The sequence below is a fragment of the Nicotiana tomentosiformis genome, chromosome 6 (assembly GCF_000390325.3).
Source record: "Nicotiana tomentosiformis chromosome 6, ASM39032v3, whole genome shotgun sequence".
Lineage (NCBI taxonomy): Eukaryota > Viridiplantae > Streptophyta > Magnoliopsida > Solanales > Solanaceae > Nicotiana > Nicotiana tomentosiformis.
Genome location: NC_090817.1, coordinates 8,979,380 through 8,998,405, shown reverse-complemented (window position 1 = coordinate 8,998,405; position 19,026 = coordinate 8,979,380). Strand labels below are relative to the sequence as shown.

At 39.9% G+C, this 19,026-nt stretch overlaps 1 protein-coding gene across 1 annotated transcript; it reads left to right on the top strand.

Moving 5' to 3' along the window:
• Positions 1 to 4,571: 4,571 nt before the first annotated feature.
• On the top strand, positions 4,572 to 17,166 carry LOC138893543 (uncharacterized; the record flags this gene model as incomplete). The annotated part of the gene is made up of 4 exons (XM_070178162.1): positions 4,572 to 5,468; positions 15,857 to 16,080; positions 16,419 to 16,850; positions 16,950 to 17,166. Coding segments are annotated over exons 1-4 (1,770 nt in total), but the record flags the coding sequence as incomplete, so codon positions are not given.
• Between the last annotated feature and the right edge of the window lie 1,860 nt (positions 17,167 to 19,026).

Genomic DNA, 19,026 nt, shown 5'->3' with positions numbered 1-19,026 from the left:
GAGTTGGGGTTCGAAGGAGTAAGTAAGAGATGAACAAGTCCTTAGATCTTTCTTTTAGACTAAAGAACATTTGCGATACGGCATTCGAGGACGAATATTTTCAAGAGGGGAAGAATGTAAAACCCTGTAAAAATGCAATAGTTATACTAATAATTAATTAATGCATATGCTAAAAAAAAGAGAATTAATAATAAGTTTAGTAAAGGTGGGCCGAAATCCCAAGGAAACTAAAAAGGGCAAACCTTCGGCTTAATAAGGGTTACAAAATTTTTCTGTCAAAAGAAAAGAAGGAAACATGAAACTTTTAAAGCAAAGCAATTGAGAAACGTAGAGTGCTATCAAAGTGAAGACTCTATACTTTGACATTCTCTAAATCAAGGTAAATAACTCCTCTAGTTCCCATGATTATTATCTCCATGTGAAATAAAGTTCAAATTCAGAAGTTTTCATTCTATTTATATATTTATTTAGATATATACTACTGATATCACTTATAAATTAGAGAGAAAATCCAAGTCCTTTAATTTTTTATTTTTACTGAGTGCAATTTATATCTTTTTGGTCTATAAGGAAGAATGTGAATTTTCCTAGTAAGGTTAATATATGGGATTTGGAATCCAATTTCTACTTACATAAACAAGTCAAATTGGAGCACTTTACAGTTAAAAGCTAACTAGCTAGTTACTATTATGAACTAAACCATTGTCTCGTGGTATGATAAATAATCATTATATTTCCTACGGAAAAGGGCCAAAAATGTCCTTGAACTATTTGAAATAGCTCAAAAATATTCTTAGTTTGTTTTTGGTACCAAAAATATCCCTGTCGTCTATATTTTGGCCACAAATACCCCTTAAACCGTTAGTCTTTGGGTTAGATTTCCTTATGGCCATCCACCTATATAATCCAGCATGACAAAATTATTTTTTTGGAAAAATTATTTTTTCGAATTTTTTTTATTAAAATACAAAATCAACACTTATTGAGAAAAAAGTAATACAATTCCAGAAAAGTTATTTATTTCGGAATTTCTTTATTAAAATACAAAATAAATACTTATTCCGAAAAAAGTAAAAAAAAAATTCGAAAAAATTATTTATTTCGAATTTTTAAAATTAAAATACAAAATCAACACTTATTCCGAAAAAAAAAAAAAAAAATTCGGAAACATTGTTCTTGATTGGGGTTTATGATTTGATTAAAAAAACTCCATTGTTCTCTTTTGTGAATTTATGATTAGTTTGATCTAAATTTTTAGATGCTTATCTGTTATAACTTCACAAAAGGTACACCTCTATTGTAAGTATCAATTGGTTCATCTGAAGTTCTTATAATTTTTCAGAAAATTATTTACTTTTTTCGGAATAAGTGTTGATTTTGTGTTTTAATAAAAACAAAATCAGAAATAAATAATTTTTCCTGAAATTTTTTACTTTTTTCGGAATAAGTGTTGATTTTATATTTTAATAAAAATTTTCGAAAAAATAACTTTTTCAAAAAATAATTTTGCCATGTTGGATTGCTTAGATGGATAGCCATGTAAGCAAATCTAACTCAGTTGGACTGTCATGTCAGCTTCAATGGAAAGACTAACGGTTTAAAGGGTATTTGTGGTCCAAAACATAGACGTCATGGATATTTTTGGTACCAAAAATAAATGAAGAGTATTTTTGAGCTATTTCAAATAGTTCAATGATATTTTTGGCCCTTTTCCGTAATTCCTATACATCTTCTTGGTGTTTAAGATAGATTTATATTTTTTTCAATTTATAAACAAAATACTTCATCTTTTGGGTCTAGGACTAAATAATTATAGGTTAGTGACTCATAGATATTTATAAAACTAGTGTCCTTGACTTCATGTCTTTTTTTTCTTTGTTAATTAAATAAGTCAGTAGAAGCTACTTATAGATTGAGAAAATTTCTAAGCTAGGAATTCATTTGAACTACTGAAGGGTGAATGTTTAGACATATAATTTCGTTTGAACTCATGCTGAAAAGTTAATAGCTTATGAATTAACATAGTTGTAATGACCCGATCGGTCGTTTTGAGTCCTAGCGCGTCATTCGGCAATTTGAGGCCATGAGTAGCTTCACTTCAAGTATTATGACTTATACGTGTGGTCGGAATTGAGTTTCGGAAAGTTCGGAGTCGATTTGGAAAGAAAATTCTAAATTCGGAAGCCTTAAGTTGGAAGAATTGACTAATATTTGACTTTTAAGTAAACGACCTCGAAATCGAATTTGAAGGTTCCAACAGGTTCGTATGATAATTTTGGACTTGGGCGTATGTCCGAATCGGGTTTTGAACTATCCGGGAGCGTTTCAGCGCCTATTGTGGAAGGTTGGCATTTGGAAAGAATTTCATGAATTTAGGTTGAAGTATATTTCAACGTTATCGACGTCCATTTGGGATTTCGAGCTTGTGAATGGCTCTGTATGGTGATTTTGGACTAGGAGCGCGTCCGAAAGTAGATTTGGAGGTCCGGAGGTCGTTTCGGGGTCATTTGGTGAAGGTTGGAAACTTGAAGTTTGGAAAGTTGGACCGAGGGTGGACTTTATGATATTGTAACGACCCGGTCGGTCGTTTCGAGAGTTATAGCCCAGTTTTCCCCATTTCTGCTTATTTGTGTATTGTTCAGCTGTGTTGAATTATTTTGAATTGGTAGTTTGGGTTCGGAGTAGTTTTGGAGTGAAATGAGGCACTTAAACTCTTAGTTAGAAAGCTAAATTAGAAAATGTCAATCGGAAGTTGACCTATGAGTAAACGAATTCGGATTGGGATTTTTATGATTCGGTTAGCTTCGCTGGGTGATTTTAGACTTAGGAGTGTGTCCGGAATATAATTTGGAGGTCCGTGGTAAAATTAGGCTTGAATTGGCGAAAGTTAGAAATTTGGCGATTTTGGTCGGCAGTGGAAAATTAGGTATCGTGGTCGGAATGGAATTCCGAAAGTTGGAATAGGTTCATAGTATCATTTGTGACGTGTGTGCAAATTTTGAGTTAATTCCGAGTTGATTTGATATATTTCGGCGCGAGTTTTTGGAAGTCGAAAGTTCGAAAGTCCATTTAGTTTGATTTGAGGCGCGCTTCATCATTTAAATATTGTTATGAAATGATTTGAGGCCTTGCGTTGGTCTGTGTTATGTTATAGGACTTGTTAGTATGTTCGTAGGGGTCCCGAGGAGCTCGGGTGAGTTTCAGATAGGTTTGGGCTGCGTTGCGCTCGTTTTTCTTATGTTTCGACGTCGTTTCTTCAAGCATAAATGGTAGCACATTAAGAAAATGAGCTCCTATTTCTGTTTTGATTGACGAATTAGATCCGTATAGTAATTATGGAGCCATAGCAAAAAGAATCATCGAATTTGGGCATCGTATGAGGAATTTATGGTTATTTTACTAAATAATTGGGTTACCAGATTTGTCAGATTAGTTACGATATTACCACTGAATTTGTATTTAAAAATCTAAACGATTTGCAAATATTAAAACCTGCATATCTCTTTCATTATAAGGTCAAATTGAGTGATTCAAAAGCCTAAATTGACTAAAATTTCACAAGAGATCCATTGGAGGCATAAACAGTGAGTTTTGGGATCGTTTGGCATGAGAAACGAGGCAGAATATCTGGTAGAAAAATATATAAAATGAGGGTTTGTTCATTCGGTCATATTTTGAGTGGGGAACTCAGATTTGGGCGATTTTGGGGGCGATTTTCACCATAAGGATTGTGGTAAGTGTTCTCTACTCAGTTTTGGTTATATTTCATGAATCCATCTTCATTTTTCATATTTGATTGATGATTTCAAAGTGAAATTGAGGGAGTTCGGGTTTGAGTTTTGGGGAGTTTAAGTGAGAATTTGAGGGACCAAACGGAGTCCAATTTTGATAAATTTTATATGGTTAGACTCGGGAGAGGATGAGGTTTATTATTCTGCCTTAGTTATATCTATTACTACTGAGTCGGTTGTACTCATACTACACCTTGCACTTTATGTGCAGATCCAGGTGAGTTAGAAGGCGGCGATCGTTAAGTTCAGGCCGGTTATCTTTGGAGACTGCAGGGTAGTTGTTAGCGTCTGCAAGACCTTGTTACTCCTCTTGTCATTTCTTCTTTTGGACAGTTAGACAGTTTATATATCTTAGTTCATATTTTTAGATGCTCATGACTTAGTGACACCCCGATGTTTGGGGCTCGTTTCCGTATTTTCTATATTATATTTATAGTTGATTTAGTTTATGAGAAATTCAAAAGTTGGTATTGTTTTATTAAATTTTTATAATCGATTTAGTAGTAATATTTTGGAAAATAGGCTTGCCTTGTAATACGATAGGCGCCATCACGACCATGGTTAGATTTTGAGTCGTGACAAGTTGATATCAGAGCCTAGGTTACATAGGTCTCACGAGTCATGAGCGGGTTTAGTAGAGTCTTGCGGATCGGTACGGAGACGTCTTTACTTATCTTCGATAGGCTACAGAACCTTTAGAAAAATTTTACATTCTTGGATTCTTATCGTGCGTTCTATGTATTCTAGTAACTGAACATCTGTTATTTCATTCTCTCACGGATGGTGAGGACTCGTGCTACCGGTCAAGAGGGACAGTCATCAGTTAGGGTCGCGAGAGGCCGAGGCCATGATAAAGGTCGTGGTAGGGGCGGAGATATCGCCGACGCAGCAGCTGGGACAGCACCTACAGTTCACCCAGTTATTCCCGCTCAGGGTCAGGTCCCAGAGGTAGATGTTCCGGCGGGACCAGCTCAAGCACCACCTGTGCCCATTGTTATTCCACGCCTTCAGGAGGCCCTAGCTCATATTCTGACAGCGTGTACTGGCCTTGCTCAGGTGGTCTCTATGTCGACGGCTGCAACCACTTCTCAGGCTAGGGGAGGCACTCAGACTCCCGTTGCTCGCACACCCGAGCAGGTTGTTCAGGGACTTCAGACACCGGAGGTACCACCAACACAGCCGGTTGCAGCTGCTCAGGACTATGTAGCTCTTGTGATGCCAGAGGATGAGCAGCGCAGATTGGAGAGGTTTGGGAGACTCCATCCTCCGTCATTTAGTGGTGCTCAGGGTTTCTTGGACAAGTGTCATAGGATGCTACGGATCATAGGTATTCTGGATACCAGTGGGGTCTCATTCACTACTTTCCAGTTCTCTGGGGCTACACTTAATTGGTGGGAGGCTTACGAGAGACGTAGACCGGTTGGCACAGCGCCCCTTTCTTGGCAGCAGCTCTCCACTCTCTTTCTGGAAAAGTTTGTACCTGAGTCCCGCAGAGAGGAGCTGCATAGGCAGTTTGAGAAGCTTCGCCAAGGTGAGATGTCTGTTTCACAGTACGAGATGCGGTTCTCTGAGTTGGCTCGTCATGCAGTCTGGTTGGTTCCCACAGACCGAGAGAGGATCAGGAGGTTTGTAGATGGTCTCGTTTTTCAGCTTCAATTGCTTATGACCAGGGAGAGAGTATCTTGTTCTACCTTCGATGAGGTCGTCAACATTGCTCGATAAATTGAGATGGTTCGAGGTTAGTAAAGGACTGAGAGAGAGGCTAAGAGGCCTCGTAGTCAGGGTGGTTTCAGTGGTGCTCCTCAGAGAGGTCAGTTTCAGCGGGACCAATTTCAGCAGGGCCAGTCTTCATTCAGTGCACTGCCAGCGCAGGGTTTTCATCATGCCCCGTCCACTCAAGTATCATCAGGTAATTCTTTTGGACATCAGGAGCAGCAGTTTCTCCAGAGGAAAGGTTGTTTCGAGTGCGCGGATTTTGGCCACATTGCGAGATATTGCCCTAGGTTGTCGGGTGGGACTCCACAGCGGGGTGCTCGGCCACCGGCACCAACACCAGTTCCTCCACCACCCGCCCAGCCAGCTAGGGATGGATCTCAGCCAGCTAGGGGCAGAGCCCAGTCAGTTAGGGGTCGCCCGAGAGGGGAAGGCAGATCAGGGGGTGGTCAGGCCCGTTTCTATTCCCTCCCATCCAGACCAGATGCTTTTGCTTCAGATGATGTGATTCCAGGTATGTTCTTAGACTCATTCGAGGACGAACGTTTGTTTAAGAGGGGGAGGATGTAATGACCCGGTCATTCATTTTAAGAGTTATAGCCCCATTTCCCCTATTTTTGCTTATTTGTGTGTTGTTCAGCTGTGTTGAGTTGTTTTGAATTGGTAGTTTGGGTTCAGAGTAGTTTTGGAGTGAAATGAGACACTTAGACTCTTAGTTAGAAAGTTAAGTTAGAAAAAGTCAACCAGAAGTTGACCTATGAGTACACGAATTTGGATTGGAATTTTTATGATTCGGTTACCTTCGTTGGGTGATTATAGACTTAGGAGTGTGTCCGGAATGTAATTTGGAGGTCCGTGGCAAAATTAGGCTTAAATTGGCGAAAGTTAAAAACTTTGCGATATTGGTCGATAGTGAAAATTAGGTATCGGGGTCGGAAAGAAATTTCGGAAGTTGGAGTAGGTTCGTATTGTCATTTGTGACGTGTGTGCAAAATTTGTGTTATTTCCGAGTTGATTTGATATGTTTCGGCGCGAGTTTTTGGAAGTCGAAAGTTTATTTAGTTTGATTTGAGGCGCGTTTCGTCGTTTAAATGATATTATGCATGATTTGAGGCCTTGAGTTAGTCTGTGTTATGTTATGGGACTTGTTAGTATGTTCGTACGGGGTCTCGAGGAGCTCGGGTGAGTTTCGGATAGGTTTGGGCTGCGTTGCGCTCGTTTTTCTTATGTTTCGACGTCGTTTCTTCAAGCATAAATGGTACCACATTAAGCAAATGAGCTCTTATTTCTGTTTTGATTGAAGAATTAGATCTGTATAGTAATTACGGAGCCATAACAAAATGAATCGTCGAATCTGGGCATCGTATGAGGAATTTATGGTCATTTTACTAAATAATTAGGTTGCCAGCTTTTTCAGCTTAATTACGCAATTGCCACTGAATTCGTATTTAAAAATCTGCACAATTTGCAAATATTAAAACCTATATATCTCCTTCATTATAAAGTCAAGTTAAGTGATTCAAAAGCCTAACTTGACTAAATTTTACAAGGAATCCATTGGAGGCATACAAAGTGAGTTTCGGGATCGTTTGGCATGAGAAACAAGGCAGAATAACTAGCAGAAAAATATATAAAATGAGGGTTTGTTCATTCGGTCATATTTTGAGTGGGGAGCTCGGATTTGGGCGATTTAGGGGGCGATTTTCACCATAAGGATTGGGGTAAGTGTTCTCTACTCACTTTTGGTTATATTTCATGAATCCATCTTCGTTTTTGGGATTTGATTGATGATTTCAAAGTGAAATTGAGGGAGTTAGGGTTTGAGTTTTGGAGAGTTTAAGTGAGGATTTGAGGGACCAAACAGAGTCCGATTTTGATGAATTTTATATTGTTAGACTCGGGAGAGGACGAGGTTTATTATTCTATAATTTTTGACTGATTTCGCGACGTGGGCCCGGGGGCCGGGTTTTGGCCGATTTCGGAGTTTTTGCATATTTATGTAGTGTTTATTATGGAATTCGATTCTTTAGACTATGTTGATAGTAGTATTTTGATTTTTGGTTAGATTCAGAGCTTTTGGAGACCGAGTCCAGAGACGAGGGCATCCCGGAGTACGATTTTACGCTGTTAAGGTAAGTAACCGTTTTAACTCTGGCTTTGAGGGTATAAACCCGGAGAATTTCATATTGTGTGCCTGTTTGGAGGTGATACCCATGCTAGGTGACGGGCATGTGGGTGTATACCTCAAGGGATTGAGACTTGGTCCGTCCCGTGAGGCCTTATGGCCATCATCTGTGTTTACGTAGTTACTTGTTGTAGAACTTGTCTGCCTTCATGTTAGAGATCATGCTTAGGCTTTATTCATGCTCACATTATTTGTACTTAGTCATAAAAATTATTGTACATATTTACCTCAGTCTCTATTATTTGCTAATATGCTATGATACTTGATCTGGGTTGTGTTCCCTTATTTGTTGATGATGGTGAGGTTAGTGAGGTACATGATTGAGTGAGGCCGAGGGCCTGGTTGTGAGGATATTAATACCATAGCGCATGAGTTGTCCGCGTAGCGCGTGAGTTAACCATGCGGGTCCAGGTATTGATACCATAGCGCCTGAGTTGTCTGCGTATCACGTGAGTTGACCGTGCCGATCCAGGTATTGATATGATGGCACATGAGTTGTCCGTGCTTAGCGCTTGGGCTTTAGGAGCCCCTCCAGAGTCTGTACACACCCCCAGTGAGCGCAGAGTGTTGAGCGTTGGGTACTGAGTGCGAGTGCTGAGTGATGGAGTGACATTGCTGTGAGGTTGCATTTACTTTTGCTGTTGCTACATTTACCTGTTAATTTTCCTTGTAGTCTTACTGATTTATGAAATTACCTGTCTATTCCTGTTTGTACTTAATTGTGGAAATAATAATTGGATTATTCTTCTTAGCTTGTCACTACTGCTCAGTTCCTTAGTTATTTCTGTTACTACTGAGTCGGTTGTACTCATACTACACCCTGCACTTTATGTGCAGATCCAGGTGAGTTAGAAGGCGGCGATTGTTGAGTTCAGGCCGGCTATCTTTGGAGACTGCAAGGTAGCTATTATCGTCCGCGGGACCTTGTTACTCCTCTTGTCATTTCTTCTTTTGGATAGTTAGACAGTTTATATATCTTAGTTCATAGTTTTAGATGCTCATGACTTAGTGACACCCCGATGTTTGGGGCTCGTTTCCGTATTTTCTATATTATATTTATAGTTGATTTAGTTTATGAGAAATTCAAATGTTGGTATTATTTTATTAAATTCTTATAATAGATTTAGTAGTAATATTTTGGGAAATAGGCTAGCCTTGTAACACGATAGGCGCCATCACGACCATGGTTAGATTTTGGGTCGTGACAGATATCGGGTTTGGATTATAATTCTGGAAGTTGGAGTAGGTCCGTAATGTCATTTAAGACTTGCACGTAAAATTTGGCGTCATTTCGATTTGATTTGGTAGGAATCAGACGCGCGGAAGTGTTTATAGAAGTTTTTGAGTTCATGAGTTAATCCATACGTTTTGGGCCGATTCGTAATTTTTGATGTTATTTCAGTGTTTCGATCGCGCGAGCGAGTTTGTGTGATATTTTTAGACTTGTAAGGATGTTTGGTGTGGAGCCCCGAGGGCTCAGGTGAGTTTCGGACGTTCAGAAGGATGAGGAAAAGCTCCAGTTTTCTGGTGTTTCTGGGCTGGAGTTGCAGGTCTCGCAAATGCGAAGCTTTGATCGCATGTGTGAAGAGCCATTCGCATTTGCGAAGTTGGGAAGGCTCTGAGAGTTTCACATTTGAGAAAAACCCGCCGCTTTTGCGAACTGGCCCTCTTCGCATTTGCGAAGTGTTTGGTCGCATTTGCGACCATGGCAGATATGGCCAGCCTTCACATTTGCAATCGTTTTGTCGCATTTGCGAATGAGGTGTCGCAAATGCGACACCTGCAACCTGTGCAGCAGTTTTTAATGCAGGACATAGCTTTATTTTCCCCATTTCCCATATGGTCTTGAACGATTTTGAGAGCATTTTTGAGAGGGGTTCCATCAACACCAAGAGATAAGTGATCCCTATTGATTCTTTAGCTAAATACACGAATCATAAGTAGAGTTAACATGGAAAATGGTGGGATTTATGAGATTTTTGAGGAAAACCTAAGGTTTTGATAAAATGGGATTTAACACAAAAATGGTTATGGAATTTGATAAAAATCATATATTTGAGTTGATGAGGTTATGGGTAACAATTTTCCCCAAAAAGTTTCAAAATCCGAGCACGTGGGCCAGGGGTGAATTTTAGGAATTCTTCAATTTGGGTTGGGAAATCACTTTAATAGTTAGGATATGAACTCTTAAACATGTATTGACTATTTTAAATAACATTGACTAGTTTCGGGTCGTTTGGCACCGAGCTGAGGGTTTAAAGCACCATTGTGGACCGAAAAGTAAGCTTTGAGGCGAGGTAAGTCTCCTGTCTAACTCTGTGAGAGGGGGACTACCCGTAGGTGATATATTTAATATGTGTAACTTCATGTGGGGGCTACGTACGTACGAGGTGATGAGAGTCCGAACGTAGCTAGATTCATGTTATTGTCCGAGTAGACTTAGGTTCACACCATGCTATACTTGCACTATAGAGATTATCTTTGCTTGTTTAATTCATTTATTTTGCATTATGACTTGAGACTAGACATGCGTAGAGTGGAAGACTCGTTATTGTAGAGACTTCACGAGTTTCATGATTAGTCATGAAACAATTGTACTCCTCTTATGAAATTATGTCTGCGATATATGTATGTATGTTTCATTGAAAGGTTTTTCTTTAAAGAAATTATGACTCACACGTTTATTCGTGAGAGGGTTCAAGGACCCATTAAAGCTTATTATTCTAATAGGATCGGGCCATTAACCTTGGCAGGATTTATATTTCACACTCTCATGGGAGTGGGTCGTTCGCCTCGGCAGGTTAATAGATGCATCTATGGTTCGTGCCATTCAACCCTCGGCAGTGCACAGTTTAATATTTATGTTGGATCGGTCGTACGCCTCAGCATTACTATAAAATATCCTCATGAAATCGTGCGTAACATTTGGCAAGAAGCCAGTGTATCTGTGAGTTCTTCCTGATTTTAAGTATAACGACCCATTTTGGTGAGGTCCACTATATATTTATATATATGCTCCGGTTGAGGAGAAAATTAGCTAATTGAGAGCTTGAACCTATTGTAAAGAGGAGAATTGTACCACGTATTTATACTCATTTATTTTATTTATTTACTCTGCCTCATATTTGTTCACCTCTTTACTGTACCTGATATTATTGGACAACTAGTGAGTGTTGATGTCGACCCCTCGTCACTACTCCTCCAGGGTTAGGCTAGATAACTACTGGGTACACGTGGATTTACATACTCATACTACACTTGCTGCACAATTTTGTGCAAGTACTTTTATGTCTGGTGGTCCTTTGGGCGTGGAGGTGCGGATGATGCAGGGACTTACCGTGAATTGCATTTCATGTTATGATCCGCAGCCAGCAGAGTCTCCTTCAGAGTTGTATATATTCTCCTGTCCAATTTGTATTTCGGACAGATGTTGTATTTTATTTTACTTCCTAGTAAAAGCTCATGCACTTATGACACTAGATTTTGGGGATGATTATGGGTTGTTCCGTATTGTTGTTGTGAAGATATTATCATTTACTCTGTAAAATTTTATCTCTTACCATTTAATTGAAGGAAATTTATGATTTCAAAAATACTAAAAATGAGTAATTAAGTTAAACTTTTAGTGTTGGCTTGCCTGACATTGGTATTAGGCACCATCACGACCTTTAATGGATTTGGGGTTGTGACAATATAGTATCAGAGCACTAGGTTCACTTAGGTCTCACGATTTAAGAAGCGAGTGTTACAACCCAAATTCGCATATCATAGATCACGCCGTAAGGTAGTCGACGTAAATCCAAGAAGAGATTATCTTTGAGATGATAATAAGTTAATCCTATTGGTCTTAAACGATACAAGGGTGTATAAGAGTGGTTAACAAGTATTTGAAGTTAAGCGAATCAAGGATGTTGTAACCCGTATTTTCGGGTAACACTAGAGGTGATTAACTGTCCCAAGAGGTCTTGTTTTAATGTATTTGAATCATATAATATCCGCATCATAAGTCTTGAAGTCAAGCGAGTTATGAAACAAAAGTTGATAAAAGTTGTCGCAACTTAGGTTTATAATTTTACTTAAACTTTAGGTCAAATGTTACTGCATTTTACTCCCAATGTGCTTGGAATTATGGGGTGATCTACCTATCAAATTGAAGATCTATGAGTCTAGTTTCCAACGCATTAAACCGTTCGTCGATACGATCTCGGAATAGAGAGATATTCGCATTTTTGCGAGAGTGCGCCAAGCTGCTCTCTATGGGGCCCACAAAGGCGGTTTAAGACATTTGGACATATATAAGATAACTCAACCCCGTTTTAAGTCATTATTTTTCAGTATATTCAGACCTTATAACCCTAAAAACATTCTCTCAAGGTTCTCTCATGATCCAAGACCCAAACAAAGGGCAAACAACACAAATCAAATGTCGGGAATCCCGTGGTGCTAGTAAGTTTCTTGTTTTTCTTGTTGTTGCTGATTTTTGTGTTGTTCCAGCTCGTGTGGGAGGTTGTTTTAAGTGCTTTATGTTCTGTAAATACACCTTCAAGTTTTTAATATCAACCCTAGGTGATTTCAAGTCTTCTAAAGTAATTCTAGTGCCGAAAAACCCGAATTAATTGCTAGTTTCGCTTCCTTGTTCTTGTGGCAGAATTGAAGGGATATTTCGTAGAAAATTAAGGTCAAATTGGAGTTGTTCTTTCTGTTTAAAGGTAAGTAACCTCTTACTCTATATATATTTAAGATTATCCAAGTTGCAGCTAAGTCGTTGAAGCTAGAACTTGTGAAATATATATCGAAAAGCTTGGTAGTAATGTTGTTGGTTTGTGGACTGTTTTGGAGGCTCAATATGATTATTAATGATGTTGTTTGGGCTGTTTGGTGATTGTATTGACTTGTGGGAAGTCATATAAATAGGGGAGGTGCTGTCCGTTTCATCGTAAAATAGGTTGTGGTCGATACATAACAGTTACGACGCTTAAACGATAATGATAGTGTTATTTATCTTATTGTAGACTAAGGAGTCGTGATATTTGCATAGCTTGAGGTTGGGCAGTATATACAAGGTATGTGAGGCTATCCCCTTCATTCTTTTGCACGACTCCAATTGTACATAATGTAATGAACGAGCTCCCAAAGATACTCTACTCTTAGAAGCTAGCAGTACTTACATTGCTGCCCTTCTTATGAAACGATTGATATTGATGTTACTTCTCTTATTCTTATATTATCAATGTTGTTGGTAGTTCCTGATTCTTATAAGATTCTTGATGAAGAGTTAATCCTAATAACGTGTACGAAGGATACCGACCTTACGTCACTCCGAAAGGTTCAAAATGTGATTCCAATGAGTCCAGCATGCATCATATATATGTATCTATTTTACTCTACCGAGCCGCGCTATAGTTGGCCGGGTATGGCACCTATTGTGCAACCACTGATCAGTTGGGTTTTACCGAGCTCCACGTGGCCGGGTACGATTCTACCGAGCCCTATGATGGCCGGGTACGTTTTACCGAGCCTATTATGGCCGGGTACGATATGATGATGATGATGCCCACAAAGGCATATGTTTTAAACGTTTATGTATATATATATGTACGTATCATGTATTTCATGTCAGTAGCCCTCAGAGGTACCCAGATGTCACAGGTTGTATATTCCCTATCACTGTTTACATTATTGTTCTTACTTATGCTATTCTGCCTTACATACTCAGTACTTTATTCGTACTGACGTCCTTTTTATTTGTGGACGCTGCATGTCGTGCTGCAGGTCCTGATAGACGGGTAGACGCAGCTCCCCCATCACACTAGGCTATCCGGTTCAGCGTTATTGGCAAGATCCTTTCTCCGGACTTGCCGTGGTCTTGGTATGCATTTTTGTTATAGACATTATGGGTATGTCGGGGCCCTGTTCCGGCAATGTTGTAGCACTTATGTTCTTTTAGAGGCTCATAGACAGGTGTCGACTCATGTATGGTTTGCAATGCCTTGTCGGCTGATTTTTATTGTATAGTCTTTCACGGCACCATGGTAGCTCGTACCTTATATATAGTTTCTTGATAGTCTTGTCGTCCCATGTTACGTATGTTCATGACATTATCTTTCATTGTTGGATGTTCATGATCCATGTCTTTCATTTATATTGGTCTTGTCGGCCCTTAAAGATAATAAGGAAGGTTAGATAAAATGTACGTTGGTGCTCGGCAAGTATGGCCCGGGTGCTAGTCATGACCCTCCAGTTGGGTCGTGACAAACTTGGTATCAGAGCCAGTCTGTCCTAGGGGTTGTCTATGAGCCGTGTCTAGTAGAGTTTTGATTATGGATGTGTAGCGCGCCACATTTATAATCAGGAGGCTACGTGACATCTAGGGTTGTTACCTTCTTCCTGAATCTAGATCGTGCGTAGAGTTGAGTCGTAAGTGTTCATATCTAATATTCACCTTGTTTTCTTTTAGCGATGCCTTCGACTAGGAAGCAAGCGATTAGTAAACGGCTTGATACAGCTGTAGGAGAGGGTAACATTCAGGTGCCTCCAGCCATAGCAGGCCAAAGTGAGCCTCAGAGTGAGATGCCGTCTCATACCTCTCTGTCTCCTCCAGAGGATATTAGGAGGCACCCAGTACATCCAGTTCCTCCGTCTGGCACTACAGACCACGATATGCGCAGTGCAGTGCAGTTGTTGAGTAGCTTAGTAGCTGCTCAGACTCAGAGGCAGAATACCGGTGCTGCTGATAAATCGGTTAGTGCAGGAGTTCGTGATTTTATTAACCTAGACCCTCCAGTGTTTACCGGATCAAGCCCCAAGGAGGACCCGCAAACATTTATTGATCAGGTTCATTGTACATTGCGTGTTATGCATGCTAGTGATACAGAGGCAGTAGAGTTGGCTTCTTATCGGTTATGGGATTTAGCGATTTTATGGTATGATAGTTGGGAGAGATCTAGGGGTCCGAACGCTCCTCCAGCCGTGTGGAAGGAATTTTTTGAGGCCTTTCTTCATCACTACTTACCAGCTGAGATACGATGAGCTAGAGCTGATAAGTTCTTGAACCTTCGACAGGGTAATATGAGTGCATGAGAGTATAGTATATAGTTTGATTCTTTATCAAGGTATACTCCCCATATGGTGGCCGAGATGAGTGATAGGGTGACCACATCTGATAAATGAGTGCACAACAGCCTCCTTGGTAGAGGGCATGGATATTTCCCGTATTCAGGCTTATGCCCAGACCCTTCAGGATCATAAGTTATATGCTAAGCTCTCTAAATGTGAATTCTTGCTGAACTCAGTAGCATTCCTTGGCCATGTGATATCTGATGCGGGTATTAGTGTCGACACTCAGAAGATCGATGCAGTTAAGAATTGGCCGAGACCTACAACACCATCAGAAGTCCGCAGCTTCCTGGGGCTAGCAGGATATTATAGGCGGTTTGTAGAAGGGTTTTCCTCTATATCAGCACCATTGACTAAGTTAACACAGAAAACTAAGTTCCAGTGGTCTGATGCTTGTGAACATAGTTTTCAGGAGCTAAAGAATCGATTGACATCTGCGCCAGTGCTCACTCTCCCAGAAGGAACAGAAGGTTATGTGGTATATTGTGATGCCTCAGGTATAGGTTTGGGGTGCGTATTGATGCAACGTGGGAAGGTGATTGCTTATGCATCAAGACAATTGAAGAAGCATGAAAAGAATTACCCGACTCATGATTTGGAATTGGCTGCAGTAATATATGCTTTGAAGATATGGCAGCACTACTTATACGGCGTCCATGTTGACATCTACACAGATCACAAGAGTTTACAATACATCTTCAAGCAGAAGGAGTTGAATTTGAGGCAGCGTAGGTGTCTTGAATTACTGAAAGACTACGACATCGAGATATTGCACCATCCTGGTAAAGCCAATGTTGTGGCAGACGCTCTCAGCCGTAAGTGAATGGGAAGCTTAATACATATTGAGGCAGGTAGACAAGGGTTGACCAAAGAGCTTCACCTGCTGGCCAATATGAGAATCAGATTGTTGGACTCTGATGACGGAGGTGTTACTGTACAGAATACAGCAGAATCATCTTTGGTAGCCGAGGTAAAAGCACGGCAATATGAAGATCCTACCTTAGTAAGATTGAGAGAGGGAATTCAGCAGTGTAAGATTACAACTTTCAAGATCGGAGGAGATGGGACACTAAGATACCAGGGCCGATTATGTGTACCTAGTGTGGCAGGGTTGCGAGAGAAGATTATGATTGAGATTCACCAGTCCCGATATTCTATCCATCCTAGCTCGACAAAGATGTATCATGACGTTAAGGAGCAATATTGGTGGGATAACATGAAGAAGTCTATTGCAGAATTTGTAGCCCAGTGTCCTAATTGTCAACAAGTAAAGATCGAGCATCAGAAACCTAGTGGATTGATTCAGTGACCTGGAAATGGGAGGTGATTAATATGGACTTCATTATTGGATTACCTCGCTCTTATCATAAGTTTGACTCCATCTGGGTGATAGTTGATCGACTTACAAAATCTGCCCATTTTCTACCAGTTAAGACAACTTACACGGCTGAAGATTATGCGAAGTTGTATATCAAGGAGATTGTTAGGCTTCATGGTGTGCCGGTATCTATTATATCAGACCGAGGAGCTCAATTTAGGGCTAACTTTTGGAGGTCTTTTCAGAAGGGTTTAGGCACACAAGTAAATCTCAGCACTGCATTCCATCCACAGACTGACGGACAGGCTGAACGTACCATCCAGATGCTTGAAGATATGCTACGAGCATGTGTTCTAGATTTCAAGGGGAATTGGGATGACCATCTGGCACTTATAGAATTTGCCTACAATAATAGCTATCATTCCAGTATTAAAATGGCCCCGTATGAGGCACTGTACGGGAGGAGATGTAGATCACCAGTTGGATGGTTCGAAGTCGGTGAGACAGAATTATATGGGCCAGATTTGATTCACCAAGCCATTGAGAAGGTGAAAGTGATACAAGAGCGACTGAGGACGGCACAAAGCAGGCAAAAGTCTTATTCCGACGTCCGACGTCGTGATCTGGAATTTGAGGTTGGTGATTGGATTTTCCTGAAGATCTCGCCGATGAAGGGTGTTATGCGTTTTGGGAAGAAGGGTAAGTTGAGTCCGCGGTATATTGGGCCGTACAAAATTCTTCGACGAATTGGACAGGCTGCTTACGAGTTAGAATTGCCATCTGAATTGGAATTTGTCCACCCGTTATTCCATGTATCTATGTTGAGGAAATGTATTGGAGACCCTTCTCGGGTCATCCCTATCAAAGATGTACAAGTTACAAAGGATCTATCATATGATGAAGTGCCAGTGGCTATATTAGATCGACAAGTCCGCAAGCTGAGAACAAAGGATGTAGCTTCCGTGAAAGTATTATGGAGGAACAAGAATATAGAAGAAATGACATGGGAAGCAGAAGAGGAGATGAAGTCTAAATACCCTTACCTATTCCAGAGTGAAGATAACGAGGATGCCGGGGGAAAGAAGGACGCATTATAAGGTGAAACGGCTCTATGAGATAAGCAATAGCTTGTGAATACTCTTTTTTTAATACAAAATGGTGATATGCAGATAATGTACATATCCATAATGCTTTGTATAGTCTTGTATGGCAATAGGTTGGGTTTAACTGCTTGCAAGTTTGGCTAGTGTCCATTTTATAAGGGAAACTCAGCCGGAAATCTCCGTCGGAATCCACGATGAGTTAGACACCCCATAAACCCTTACATTCGAGGACGAATGTTCCTAAGGGGGAGAGGATGTTACAACCCAAATTCGCATATCATAGATCACGCCGTAAGGTAGTCGACGTAAATCCAAGAAGAGATTATCTTTGAGATGATAATAAGTTAATCCTATTGGTCTTAAACGATACAAGGGTGTATAAGAGTGGTTAACAAGTATTTGAAGTTAAGCGAATCAAGGATGTTGTAACCCGTATTTTCGGGTAACACTAGAGGTGATTAACTGTCCCAAGAGGTCTTGTTTTAATGTATTTGAATCATATAATATCCGCATCATAAGTCTTGAAGTCAAGCGAGTTATGAAACAAAAGTTGATAAAAGTTGTCGCAACTTAGGTTTATAATTTTACTTAAACTTTAGGTCAAATGTTACTGCATTTTACTCCCAATGTGCTTGGAATTATGGGGTGATCTACCTATCAAATTGAAGATCTATGAGTCTAGTTTCCAACGCATTAAACCGTTCGTCGATACGATCTCGGAATAGAGAGATATTCGCATTTTTGCGAGAGTGCGCCAAGCTGCTCTCTATGGGGCCCACAAAGGCGGTTTAAGACATTTGGACATATATAAGATAACTCAACCCCGTTTTAAGTCATTATTTTTCAGTATATTCAGACCTTATAACCCTAAAAACATTCTCTCAAGGTTCTCTCATGATCCAAGACCCAAACAAAGGGCAAACAACACAAATCAAATGTCGGGAATCCCGTGGTGCTAGTAAGTTTCTTGTTTTTCTTGTTGTTGCTGATTTTTGTGTTGTTCCAGCTCGTGTGGGAGGTTGTTTTAAGTGCTTTATGTTCTGTAAATACACCTTCAAGTTTTTAATATCAACCCTAGGTGATTTCAAGTCTTCTAAAGTAATTCTAGTGCCGAAAAACCCGAATTAATTGCTAGTTTCGCTTCCTTGTTCTTGTGGCAGAATTGAAGGGATATTTCGTAGAAAATTAAGGTCAAATTGGAGTTGTTCTTTCTGTTTAAAGGTAAGTAACCTCTTACTCTATATATATTTAAGATTATCCAAGTTGCAGCTAAGTCGTTGAAGCTAGAACTTGTGAAATATATATCGAAAAGCTTGGTAGTAATGTTGTTGGTTTGTGGACTGTTTTGGAGGCTCAATATGATTATTAATGATGTTGTTTGGGCTGTTTGGTGATTGTATTGACTTGTGGGAAGTCATATAAATAGGGGAGGTGCTGTCCGTTTCATCGTAAAATAGGTTGTGGTCGATACATAACAGTTACGACGCTTAAACGATAATGATAGTGTTATTTATCTTATTGTAGACTAAGGAGTCGTGATATTTGCATAGCTTGAGGTTGGGCAGTATATACAAGGTATGTGAGGCTATCCCCTTCATTCTTTTGCACGACTCCAATTGTACATAATGTAATGAACGAGCTCCCAAAGATACTCTACTCTTAGAAGCTAGCAGTACTTACATTGCTGCCCTTCTTATGAAACGATTGATATTGATGTTACTTCTCTTATTCTTATATTATCAATGTTGTTGGTAGTTCCTGATTCTTATAAGATTCTTGATGAAGAGTTAATCCTAATAA